This window comes from Sorex araneus, chromosome X (genome assembly GCF_027595985.1).
Source record: "Sorex araneus isolate mSorAra2 chromosome X, mSorAra2.pri, whole genome shotgun sequence".
Taxonomy (NCBI): Eukaryota; Metazoa; Chordata; class Mammalia; order Eulipotyphla; family Soricidae; genus Sorex; species Sorex araneus.
This window is the reverse complement of record NC_073313.1, coordinates 52,036,171-52,048,410: the sequence shown is the minus strand read 5'-3', so window position 1 is coordinate 52,048,410 and position 12,240 is coordinate 52,036,171. Positions and strand designations below refer to the sequence as shown.

The 12,240-nt window shown below is 53.5% G+C and overlaps 2 protein-coding genes across 4 annotated transcripts; both read left to right on the top strand.

The window, feature by feature from the left end:
• The first annotated feature begins 3,036 nt into the window (after positions 1 to 3,036).
• On the top strand, positions 3,037 to 8,282 carry WDR45 (WD repeat domain 45). 3 transcript variants are annotated; one of them, XM_055121485.1, is made up of 11 exons: positions 3,037 to 3,307; positions 4,631 to 4,702; positions 4,827 to 4,901; positions 4,989 to 5,093; positions 6,104 to 6,212; positions 6,358 to 6,452; positions 6,769 to 6,848; positions 6,963 to 7,171; positions 7,254 to 7,355; positions 7,438 to 7,583; positions 7,807 to 8,282. In XM_055121485.1, exons 2-11 carry the CDS (start codon positions 4,648 to 4,650, stop codon positions 7,914 to 7,916), a joined length of 1,086 nt encoding a protein of 361 aa, XP_054977460.1. In that variant the 5' UTR covers positions 3,037 to 3,307; positions 4,631 to 4,647; the 3' UTR covers positions 7,917 to 8,282. The 3 variants fall into 3 exon arrangements, with proteins under 3 accessions (XP_054977460.1, XP_004606502.1, XP_004606503.1); XM_004606445.2 differs by having other exon boundaries at positions 3,037 to 3,420; XM_004606446.2 differs by having other exon boundaries at positions 3,043 to 3,420; positions 6,107 to 6,212.
• A 475-nt stretch (positions 8,283 to 8,757) lies between these two features.
• On the top strand, positions 8,758 to 11,948 carry PRAF2 (PRA1 domain family member 2). The gene is made up of 3 exons (XM_004606447.2): positions 8,758 to 9,046; positions 10,511 to 10,728; positions 11,139 to 11,948. Exons 1-3 carry the CDS (start codon positions 8,868 to 8,870, stop codon positions 11,276 to 11,278), a joined length of 537 nt encoding a protein of 178 aa, XP_004606504.1. The 5' UTR covers positions 8,758 to 8,867; the 3' UTR covers positions 11,279 to 11,948.
• The last annotated feature ends 292 nt before the right edge of the window (positions 11,949 to 12,240 follow it).

The window sequence follows — 12,240 nt, the reverse complement described above, 5'->3', positions numbered from 1 at the left end:
TTGTTTTTTGCAGGAGAGTATGGTTGTGTTTTCTTGTAATAGGCTAAATTAGTTCATTTTATCCTGTCTTTAAAAGTACATGGGGGGCTTCAGCGATAGCACAGTGGGTAGGGCGTTTTACGTTGCATGCGGCCGACCCGGGTTCGATTCCCAGCATCCCATATGGTCCCCTGAGCACTGCAGGAGTAATTCCTGAGTGCAAAGTCAATAATAACCCCTGTGCATCACCAGGTGTGACTCAAAAAGCCAAGAAAAAGTACATGGGGGGGCTGAAGTGATACCACAGCAGGTAGGGCGTTTGCCTTGCACGTGGTTAACCCAGGTTCAATTCCCAGCATCCCATATGGTCCCCTGAGCACTGCCAGGAGTAATTCCTGAGTGCAGAGTGAGGAGTAATCCCTGTGCATCATCGGTATAACCCAAAAAGCAAAAAAAAAAAAAAAGTACATGGCCATTATTTCTGATACCTTTTAATAGCAAGACTGACAGGATTTGTCAATTACAGTTGAGATTAATCAAACATACATATCTTCTCGGGGCCGGAGCGATAGCACAGCGGGTAGGGCGTTTGCCTTGCACGCGGCCGACCCGGGTTCGATCCCTGGCATCCCATATGGTCTCCCAAGCACCGCCAGGAGTAATTCCTGAGTGCAAAGCCAGAAGTAACCCCTGAGCATCGCTGGGTGTGACCCAAAAAAAGCAAAAAAAAAAAACATACATATCTTCTCTTTGACTTGAGTAGCAAACTGGGTGTTGTAGTGCCAATGGTAGAGAAAAGGGAGAAGAGAGAGCATGTGAGCAAAAGAAACTCAAGGGATCTGAAGGTATGGGCTGTTTGAGATGCCTTATGGGGTTCTTACATGAATATGTCTATAGTGAACAGGTCTAGCATATATGAGGCTGGCGTTCAGGAGAAAGGCATAGGCTATAGGCTACAGTTCTAAGTGAATGGAATTTCAAATTATTTGCAAGAATTAAGACTTTGAGACAAGGTGAAGTCACTGAGGGAAAGAATACTAACTTTGCACATGGCCGACCCGGGTTCAATTCCCAGCATCCCATATGGTCCCCTGAGCATTGCAGGAGTGATTCCTGAGTACAAAGCCAGGAGTAACTTCTGAGCATCGCTGGTTGTGACCCAAAAAGCAAAAAAAAAATTAAGGGGACAGGTCCTATGGAAGGGTAATCTAACTAGTTAGAAATCAGACATATCCACGTAGAACAGTTATTAGAGATGTGGAGAAAACCAAAGGAGTGAAGGGAAGAAACTGTGGAATCTGCTGGGTGATCACAGGAGAGCACAGACAAGTGATTGCTAGTTTGTCAAGATTATTAGTGGTCAAATTAATACCAGTTTCAGAGACATGGGAGAGACAGATGCCAAAGTGAATTTAGTTAACAATGGCCTGAACATGAGGAATTAGACTGGAGAAAGCTTGACTTGGCTGAGAAGCATTAAAAATGGAGTCACATCTAGGAAACCATACGGCATCCAAATCCACCTGGATGATGACAACACAAGATAGATAGCCATGAGTAAAGAAGAGCTAAACAGTGCTACATTTATATCACTGAATTCCAGGAACCAGTTTTAAAAAACAGCTCTCCAGATGCCATTAAATATATATGAATGGAGGGCTAGAGCAACTTGCCTTGCACAGGACCGAACCGGGATTTGATCCTCAGCTCCCCTATGGTCCCTCAAAGCCTGCCAGGGGTGATCCCTGGGCATAGATCCAGGAACAGGAATAAGTTCTGAGGAGTGCTAAATGTGCCCTCAAAAACCAAAAATATGGGGGCTGGAGCAATAGCACAGCAGGTAGGGTGTTTGCCTTGCACGCGGCCGACCCGGGTTTGATTCCTAGCATCCCATATGGTCCCCTGAGCACCGACAGGAGTAATTTCTGAGTGTAGAGCCAGGAGTAATCCCTGTGCATCGCCAGGTGTGACCCAAAAACCAAACCAAAACAAAACCCACAAAAATATGTATGAGTAACCTTGTAATTCACAGTGATTTTATATATATATATATATATATATATATATATATATATATATATATATATACAGAGAGAGAGAGAGCACTGTAGCACTGTTGTTCTGTTGTTCATCAATATGTTGTATATAATTTAAAAGTACCACAATAGTCTTGGGAGAAAAGGATGGAATGAATAAATGCCAATATTCTGAATGTGATGCCTCTCTTCTCTTACATATGGCTATAATTTGGGGAGTTTTAGGGGGTGGAAAGGAGGGCTCATACAAAGAAAGTGTGTGCTCTACTCACTAAGCCACATATATCCTCAGGCACCAAGAACATAATATTTAATGGAATTTTTCATGTTACCTTTTTGTGCTTACAGCCACACCATTATCAAGAGTGCAACATTTTAACATAATTTTTCAAGTAACTTTTGAGGAGAAAATGCTAGAAGTCCGTGGTGGATGCTATCTATGGAGTGGGTGCCTGCTTTCTCTGTGTACTGTAGCTTTTCATCAAGTGCTTTACATAGAAACAAAGTTTCCATAAAATAGAAACTAAAAAGCGATGGAAACATTCCTTCTTAAAAACAGGAAACTATGTTACTTTCTTTAGATAATGCCTCCACTCTGCTTCTCTGGTGTGTACTATTCTCTAAAAAACCTTTTTATTCCTAACACACCACACACACAAAGGACGTGGGATTATTTCTCAGAACTCTATGTAAACGGACAATGATCTCCAAATTTAAATGCTGATTAAAAACTAGTTTCGGCCTGTAGCTAACTGGGATTTTCTTTCCCTTCCATGGTGAACCTCATCAATACCTATGACCACCATTCGCCGCTCTCTCCAATTTTTCATTCGGTTCCCTCAAGCAAAATTTCGAGGGAGAAAGAAACTTTCCCTATCTGGCTTTCCCCAGGCCTGAGTGACAGCTTCAGCTTTTAGGCCCCTCCAGGTTCCCGTCGCTGGGAAGCACGGCGAGGGCCTCTCTAGACGCCCCGGAGGGCAACTCATTGTGACGGTACAGCCACTCTATCGCACGTAGGAGGTCCAAGTCTTGTTAGCCTAGAAAGCTAAGCCGAGAAGAAGGATGGTCGGGTCCTTTCTCGCTGGGCGTCGGGATGCTCTTTCTCACTCAGCCCTTGCTTCTCTCGGACCCACGAGGCCGGGTTGCGCTTTCCTTCGCTGGCTCCGCCCGCGTCGGAGGACGCTGCTTGTGACTCGCAAAGCTCCGAAGCTCAGGCAGCCTGGCGACCGGGCCCGCGATCGAGTTTTCCGCCCCGGTGAATCATTTCCTGTAACTGGCGCCCTCCCCCGGAAGTAAGTCCTGATGTAAACACCAGAGCCGGGCGTCAAGGCCCCGGGAGGTCAGAAAGCCGGGCCGCGGGCGGCACCGAGAGCTCGGGCTGCGATCCGGGACGTGCGGAGGTCAGGTCGGTGCAGGCTGTTGCCGGGAGCTGGGCCATCCAGGACTCCACAAATTGGCTGGGGCCTGGGGAGGGGGTGCAGGTCTGTACATGGGTCCTGGAATGAGGGAGGGGCAGTCCTAGCACAGGGGCCTTGAGTGGTTACTGGTCTGGAAAGGAAGGTAAGGACGGGCTTGGACAGGGTCAGTGAGGCGTGTGTGTTTGTGTGTGTTTGTGCGTGTCAGTGGTATTCTGAGATAGGGTGCTGGGGTGATACTGGTCTTTGGTATTGGGGTCCAAGGAAGGGGGTTGGGGGGGGGAGGAGGGAATCTCCACAAAGAATGGCTTTTCGGAAGGGAAGTGAGGCAGCCTGTTGGATGTGGGTAAGGATGACGGGAGAGTTTGGACTGTAGGAGCATGGAAAGGGGGTGTGTCTGGGCAAAGGTCTTGTGGAGGTGGGAGTTTAAAGGGACTATAGGGACTTGAGGACAGGAATCTTAGCAGAGTTTTAGGACTGGATGGCATGGAGGAGGTTGAGTGTCCCAGGTAGGGATTTGGGGAGGTGGGCAAAGATCTTCAGAGGATAGGGGTACGCTCGGTCAGAGTGCGGTGGAGATGAATGATGGAGAGGGATTGGAGGACTCTTAGGAGCGTGGAATTGAAGAAGACCCAGTCCATGTTGGGGTCAGCCAGCAGAAAAGGAGGTATGAGTCGGCTGTAGGGATCTGGAATATGTTGGGGGCATCAAGTAGGGTATGAGAAAGGGAATGGAGCAACTCAGTGAGGGTGGAGGAAAAGGCAGAGCGGAGCCCATTTCCTTAGGTTCATCTCTCCTTTTAACTGCTGGGTCCACTTGGAGTTAGGTATGAAAATGAGAAGGGGGTGGGGAGTGGTTCCATACTCTGTTGGACACCAGGATTGGCTGGGAGGAGAGGAACTCTCACTGGGGCACTCTCTAACCCATTACAAGCAATCAGTGTGGGCCAGGTAACTAGAGGAGGTCAAGGGTCCAGTTCAGGTTACTCCCTGAGCTGGGGTCAGGTGGTTGTGAGAAGATGAAGTTCCTGGTCCTGCTCTTTGGGGTCTTGGAAGCTGACAGTGGAGACCCTAGGATTTTCCCCTTGTTTTGGTCTTCTTGGGAGTCTTGCTAAGATCAGTTGCTAACACGGTGTCAAGACTATCAGTTGGGGACATGAGTTCTAGGGCTTTTCCCAAGCCTACTCTCATTTGTGTCCAGGGAAACAAGTCTGGACCATGACTCAGCAGCCACTTCGAGGAGTTACCAGCCTGCGTTTCAACCAAGACCAAAGTGAGAGAGGCTTAGGCCTGGACCCTCCAGGGAAGAAGGGAGCAAAAGAGGAAGGGGAGGGTCTGAGGTGGATGTTGAGCCCCCAGCATCCTTTGTCGCAGCCTGGATTGCTCCCATCCCCCAGGTTGCTTTTGCTGCGCCATGGAGACGGGTGTGCGTATCTACAACGTAGAACCTTTGATGGAGAAGGGGCATCTGGGTGAGTTCTCAGTTCGGGAAGGCAGTGGGCAAATGGGAAGGGGATGGCATTGTCTCTCACCCCCACTGACAGCTGGTCCTTGTCCAGACCATGAGCAGGTCGGCAGTATGGGCCTGGTGGAGATGCTGCATCGTTCCAACCTGCTGGCCCTGGTGGGCGGTGGTAGCAGTCCCAAGTTTTCTGAAATCTCAGGTAAGTGGCATCATCCCACCTTTGGTCCAGACTCTTTAGAATCCTGGCATCCCCTGGGCACTGGCAGAGGAAGAGGCACAGCCTGAGTGCCACAGTGAGGAATACTGCTAGGAAGTCGTGGTGTGCTAACTTGAGAAGCTTGGCATTTTGTCTTCATGTAGCAGACACTTACTGAATGCCCCCCACCCCGTATACCTTGTCCTTACTTAAGGAGCAGTGGTAATTTGCCTTGATATTGAGCTAAGTCCTTTCCTTATATTAACTCATCTAATCCTCACTGCGACTAAGTTGTAGAAAGTATCATGACTCGCACTTGTCCAGATGAAGCTACCCAGAAGCCCAGAGGACTTAAATGACTTATTTATGGGACTTATTCAAGGTCACATGACCAATAGGATTAAGATATTTTTTTAAAAAGGTTGTCTTGCCACTGCTTTGTTCCCTTGAACCTTAAGCACCATCTTGTTTGAAGGGTTTTGAGGGCCTGGGGTGATAGTACAGCCATAGTACAATGGGTAGGATGCTTGCCTGGCACACAGCTGACCCAGGCACCCCACATGGTCCTCCGAGCATGGTCAGGAGTGATCTCTGAATATAGAGCCAGGCCCGCCTCCCACCCCAGAAAAAACTCCCAAAATGAAGAGTTTTGAAACCAGATGAGTCAGAGCCAAAGCCTTCAGCACAGAAATCTCCTTCTGGGGTAATGGACTGGGTGGGACCCTGCAGGCAGAAATACTGGCCCGAAGGTCAGAATGGGCTGTGAGGTCCTTGTCCAAACTAACAGACAAAACCCCTGCATGCTGCACTTTCCTAATCTGTCCATGGGGACAACAAATCTTGATCATTTTCTCAAGAGTCATGTCCATAATGGCCACTATGAGGTGCTCATCAGGTGTTAGCTGAAAGTTCAAATAAACAAATTGGGTTGACATCATGGGGAAAGGGCCCTTGCGTCCCCAGGGCTCCCCCTCATCCTACCCCTGGCCCCAACCATGCACCAACCTGCCCAGCAGTGCTGATCTGGAACGATGCCCGGGAGGGCAAGGACTCCAAAGACAAGCTGGTGCTGGAGTTCACCTTCACCAAGTCAGTGCTGGCTGTACGCATGCGCCACGACAAGTGAGTCTGAGGGTCTGGGATGAGTGGGGGAGGGTATGAGGTACCCATAGCAGGCAGGAAGGTTTGGGTTTGGGTCCCCCCCCCCACCTGCCAAGGGCACCTTGCCTTTCCCTCATGACCATCCTGTGCTGTGTGCTACCCACAGAATCGTCATCGTGCTAAGGAACCGCATCTATGTGTACTCCTTCCCCAATAGTCCTCGAAAGCTGTTTGAGTTCGACACGCGGGACAACCCTAAGGGTGAGAGGACCTGAATAGGCAGGTGTCACTGCAGGAGATGGTGTCTGGGGCTGAGATAGAGGAGGTCATACTCTACCATTGGCCAGAGTTCAATCATGGGCCTCCCAGAAGGATCCTGGGCCTTTGGGGAGGCTGCCACAGCAGCAGAGGGATGAAGAGAATCTGCCTGGTGGATGGGGTGTGGCACTGAGGACCAGGTCTGCCCTGGTGGTGTGGGTAGTATATATCCCAGGAGGGCCAGACTTAGCCCTTACCTGGCTCCGTCTACTCTGGCATGATGCCTTTTACCAGCTCACCCTTCATCCCCATCCCCTAGGACTCTGTGACCTCTGCCCCAGCCTAGAGAAGCAACTGCTTGTATTTCCAGGACACAAGTGTGGGAGCCTGCAACTTGTGGTGAGCAGCTCCATGGGCCAGGGTGGGTCGGTGGGTCGGCTGGCTCTCTTTGTGGATGTCTGGCCATTGTTCTCCATAGCCCATCAAGGCTGGAACTGCTCCTTCTCTCGGTAGGACCTGGCCAGCACCAAACCTGGTACTTCCTCTGCTCCATTCACTATCAATGCCCATCAGAGTGATGTGGCCTGCATATCCCTGAACCAGCCGGGCACTGTCGTGGCTTCGGCTTCCCAGAAGGGCACCCTCATTCGTCTGTTCGATACACAGTCAAAGGAGAAGCTGGTGGAGCTGCGCCGAGGCACAGATCCTGCCACACTCTACTGGTGAGCAAAGGGGATGATTTGTGGGCTCGGCTGGGGCCCCCATGCCCCGCCTCATGGTCGTCACTGCGGTTCTGTCTTCTAGCATCAACTTCAGCCACGACTCCTCCTTCCTGTGTGCCTCCAGTGATAAGGGCACAGTTCATATCTTCGCTCTCAAGGACACCCGCCTCAACCGCCGTTCCGCGTGAGTACCCCCTGCCCCACCCTGCATGACCCTGGTCCCTTGCTCTTGTCACACACCTGGGCTGAGTCAGTACTACCTGCAGGCTGGCTCGTGTGGGCAAAGTGGGGCCCATGATTGGGCAGTACGTGGACTCACAGTGGAGCCTGGCGAGCTTCACTGTGCCTGCTGAATCAGCCTGCATCTGCGCATTTGGTCGCAATACTTCTAAGAACGTCAACTCTGTCATTGGTGAGTGGGAACAGCCCTGGGGGTGGATGGCTTGCCCAAGTCCTCTGAATGAAGTTTAAGGCCTGAAGAGTGTTCCAGCGTGTTTTAAATTTCATTGGTAGAAGGGTGGCAGCAGGCAGTGATCTGGATGAAGTTGTTAAGATCTGGTACACCCAAGGAGGTGAGGGATGTATGTCTTCCTGCCACCTCTTGACTCTGTACCCTTCTTCCTCACCTCTTCCAGCCATCTGCGTAGACGGAACTTTCCACAAATACGTCTTCACTCCTGATGGAAACTGCAACAGGGAGGCTTTTGATGTTTACCTTGACATCTGTGATGATGATGACTTTTGAGGACGCCATGGGCTGCGCTAAAGGCCTGCAGTGACAGATTGCAAAAGTTTTCTTTGGGGGGCGGGTAGGGAACAGAATGCGAGCTGTGGAAGCCACAGCCAGCAAGGCCCACACTTGGCACTCAGAGCAGTGTTGAAATAGCTCACTTCCCCCAGGAACTTTTGATCAACGGGGTGCCTTTGATGATTGTGTGCCCACCAGGCTAAGCCTGGGACCCCAGGAGGCAGTGGAAACCATTGGCGTGCCAAGCCAGGAGAAGACTGCTAGAGACTCAGAAGGAGTGCCCTTACTGAACTGTGGGGAGTTAAAAACTCGAAAGGTGACACCTCTAATGTGCTGGAAACAAATAAAAGTCCCTTAATTGTATTTATGGCTGGACCTGTGGGAGTGGGGGCTGGAGAAGACAAGGCTGAGAAAGCCCTGGCCAGAACTTTCCAGGAGGTTCTGGAGGGATAGTATAGAGGGTAAAGTGCTTGCCTTGCTGCACACAGCCGGCCTGGGTTTGATCCCTAGCACCACACATAGTCGTCAGAACACTGCCAGGACTGAGCCCTGAGCACAGCTGGGCGTGGGCCCAGAATAAAAAGAAATAAAACCTTTTGCAGAAGGCGTGATCCTCTTGGAACCTTACAGGAAAGGAAGGGGGATCGTGCTCGGTGCTCGGGTCGGTCTGACAGTCCCAGCCAGCCTCTGGCGTCAGGTTTGTCTGTGTTTGAGCCACCCAGCGGCCCCGCGCTGAACGCCTGGTGAGCCTCGCCGCCCCGCGGCGGGGACTCGGGCCGTGCGGTTCCGGTCACGTGGGCGCCGCGTCCTTCCGGCCTCCCGGCGGCCTGGGAAGGCGGCTGCGCGGGCGAGACTTCATTTCCCAGAGTCCTGCATGGTGCCGCAGAGTGCCCCGGGTGCTGTAGTCCAGTCACTCTGCTAGCTGGTCCAGCTTCATCCGCGGGCAGGATGTCTGAGGTGCGGCTGCCACCGTTACGCGCCCTGGACGACTTCGTCCTGGGGTCCGCGCGCCTGGCGGCCCCGGATCCCCGCGACCCTCAGCGATGGTGCCACCGCGTCATCAACAATCTTCTCTACTACCAAGCCAATTACCTTCTCTGCTTTGGCTGCGGGCTCGCGCTGGCCGGGTGAGGGAGGGGGGGAGGGCGGAGGGCGGCGCGGGTTGGAGGGGTGGGTGGCTGCGGGGCTCGGAGGGGTGGGCTCTCAAGGGCTGGAAGCGCGCGCAGGGGATTGGGAGCGGCGAGTTGAGTCGTGATGGGAAAGCTCGGGGGAAGGGAGCGGGAGTCTTGGGGAGAGCAGGCCTGATCGCTTAGCGCGGGCGGGGGAGGGAGCCCCCAGGAGCTCCGGAGGGGGGGATGGAGAAAGTGTGCGATAGAAAGGGAAAGTAAGATGCACGGGGCGAACCTGAAGAAAGCGAGGGAGCTCCCGCAGAGGTGGGGCGCTGCGAGTGGATAGGGTGTAGAGTCAGGGAACTGGCCCAGCGTGTGGACCGTGGACTTTTTATTACAAAATGTTGCCATTACGTTTTTGGGGAGGTAGGGGCCACCAGGGCTCGGCTCGAGGGCTTGTGGCTCTGCAGTCGGTGGTCGTTCCAGAAACCCGGGTCTCCCTCCGGCCGAGCTCACGCTCAGCCCTCTGGGCTCTCTTGGGGAGCCAGGGAGGGGATATTGACCGAGTCAGGGGTTTGGAGGGACCGTGTCTGTGCCCCTGGCAAGTTCCTGTTGGGGAACTTGAACCAAGAGGGACAATGGGGTGGGAGGAGTAAAGTACCTGAGAAGGAGATGGGGGCAGAGAAGGCGTAGGAAAACCCTGGTGGAGCCTTGGGCCGGGCTGGGATTTGGGAGTGATGGAAGTCTGACTGGGGTTATGCCGACTAGAAAGGGGCCCTCTGGGGCTGGAGAGAGAGCACGGAAACACCCTTCCTTGTACGGGCCAACCCTGTTTGATCCCCAGCACACCATATGGTCCCGGGAACTCCACTAGGCGTGACCCCTGAATGCAGAGCCAGGAGTAATCCCTCAGCGCAGCCGGATGTGGCCCCTAAATAAACAAACCAAAAAAAAACACCTGACCACAAAGAAAGGGAGCCGTCTCTTAGGAAATGAGGACCTAGAGGGGCTTCTAAGGACCCCAAGCCTGAGAGCACTTCAGGAAGGGAAATCTACAAAGGCTCGACTCCAAGAGCCGGTTTGGGCTTTGGGCTCAGGTTGCAGTGCAGGAGTTGGGTTGATGGAGGAGGTAAAACGCGTGGAGAAGCCCTGATCCCTTGAGAGAAGGGACTGGTGGCGCAGGGGGGGGGGGTGGTAGGAGAGGGGAGGTGCTGCAGGTCTCAGAAAACTGCGACTGGAAGATTGCTGGGAAAGAAACATGCCCCCCACCCCTGCCATCTCTCGAGGGCTTCTGCAACTTGAAAGCCCTGGGGAGTGGAAAGGTTGCACACAGGGCTGGAGGCGCTTCAGAGGGGGAACCGACACTGTGAGGTCAGCTCTAGTGAACAATGGCCCGCGAGTCCTGGAGTGGGGGTGTGGGGGCGGGGGCGGGGGCTGCCTCGCCCCGCCCGGCGGTTGCACTTAGTTCCCTTGTCTCCGCAGGTACTTGCGTCCGCTGCACACCCTGCTCAGCGCGCTGATAGTGGCCATAGGCCTCGGCGTGCTGGTGTGGGCGGCGGAAAGCCAAGCGGCTGTGCGTCGCTGCCGCCGCAGCCACCCGGCCGCCTGCCTGGCCGCCGTGCTGGCCATCGGCTTTCTTGTCCTCTGGGCTGTGGGCGGCGCGTGCACCTTCCTGCTCAGCATCGCCGGGCCAGTGCTGCGTGAGTTTCCCATTGTGCTGAGAAACCCGAGGGAAGGGCGAGGGCAGGGGCCCCGCGCGCACGCGAGTGTGTGTCTCCCGTGTTCCCGGGCAGAGAGGGGGCTGGGACACCCGCCGGGCATGGCCACACCCCCTTTGACTGAGCGCCGCCTTCCCAAGCTTCAGCGTCCCTTCTGGGACCGCCTTTCTTAACCACCGCCCTTCCGGGCCGGCTGCTCTCTCCTGGTATTAAATGCCCATCTCCGGCCACGTCCTCAAATACCCCCTGCTGATGCTGTCGTTCCACTCAAAGGCATCCTGGCTTCTAAGGATTCATTTCACCTGCCTCTGATCCACTTCCCCTCTGTGGGCCCCCATGGCTAAAGGCCAAGACCCTATCCCCATGACCATTCTCCTCTGCATTGCCCACAGTGATCCTGGTCCATGCTTCGCTGCGCCTGCGCAACCTCAAGAACAAGCTGGAGAACAAAATTGAGAGCATCGGACTCAAGCGGACACCGATGGGGCTGCTGCTAGAGGCTCTGGGACAAGAGCAGGAAGCCGGATCCTAGGGTCCTAGACCTAGAGAACATCCCTACCCCACTCCAACCTACTCCTCCCTGTACTGGGGACCCAGAGCCACTTCCCAGCCATTAAAAGCCCAACCCCAGCCCTTCAGTTCATAAAGCACGCCATCCCTCCTCAGGTCCACATCTGGCATCTCCCTCCTGTGTACCCCCATTACCTTAAGGGACCAATCTTCCTCAGCCCTGACCTTGGACTCCCAAATCGCCCACACCCAACCCCACCCCAAACTGGGGTTTAGGACCAGAACATCCATGGCTAATCTGGCCCCAGAAACTCTGGTTTCATCAACACTGCACCCCACCCCAAAGCTAGGGTCTGGAACAAAGGTCCTCTCCAATCATGAACCCTTGGACCCAGGCTTTTCTGAACCCCACCCCAGCTCTGAACCCAGATGAGGGCATTGCCAAATCTTGAACCCAAGACCCAGGTGTTTCCAGCTCTCATCTAGGGGGGGAATTCAAGTATCCTGCAGGTCCCCCTATAGACTTCACTTCCACTTGCCTCCCTTCAGCTCAGCTTAGGGATCCTGCCCCTCTCCTCCAAAGTCCTCCCTAGTGCTGAGGGCCAAAAGGTGTGGTAGGGTGAAAGTCAGCCTGTGCAAAGGGGCATATATATCAGTGTTGCTGCAATAATAAAGGCTGTCGTATTGCTCTAGCCAGTTTGGCTTCCTGGGTAGTCTTTGTGCATTTCAGTAGACACAAGTGGCGCCCTGGGAGCTGGAGTGATAGCGCAGTAGATAAGGTCTGCCTTCCTTGTGTTTGATCCCCAGCATCCCATATGGTCCGCTACTACCTCCAGGAGTGATTCCTGAGCCCTGAGCCCAGAGCCCAGAGTAAGCCCTGAGCACTACTGGGTGTGGCTCCCAAATTGAAAAAAAAAACACCACCAAAATAAGCACTGTAGCACTGTCATCCATTGTTCATCGATTTGCTCAAGCGGGCACCAG

Excerpts from the sequence above, each read along its gene's own strand:
- WDR45 (XM_055121485.1), top strand. The coding sequence starts at position 4,648 with ATGACTCAGCAGCCACTTCGAGGAGTTACCAGCCTGCGTTTCAACCAA. Across the intron at positions 6,849-6,962 it reads GTGGGAGCCTGCAACTTGTG|GACCTGGCCAGCACCAAACC; the intron begins GTGAGCAGCTCC and ends TTCTCTCGGTAG. Across the intron at positions 7,356-7,437 it reads CGCCTCAACCGCCGTTCCGC|GCTGGCTCGTGTGGGCAAAG; the intron begins GTGAGTACCCCC and ends TACTACCTGCAG.
- PRAF2 (XM_004606447.2), top strand. The coding sequence starts at position 8,868 with ATGTCTGAGGTGCGGCTGCCACCGTTACGCGCCCTGGACGACTTCGTC. Across the intron at positions 9,047-10,510 it reads TGCGGGCTCGCGCTGGCCGG|GTACTTGCGTCCGCTGCACA; the intron begins GTGAGGGAGGGG and ends TTGTCTCCGCAG. Across the intron at positions 10,729-11,138 it reads CATCGCCGGGCCAGTGCTGC|TGATCCTGGTCCATGCTTCG; the intron begins GTGAGTTTCCCA and ends CATTGCCCACAG.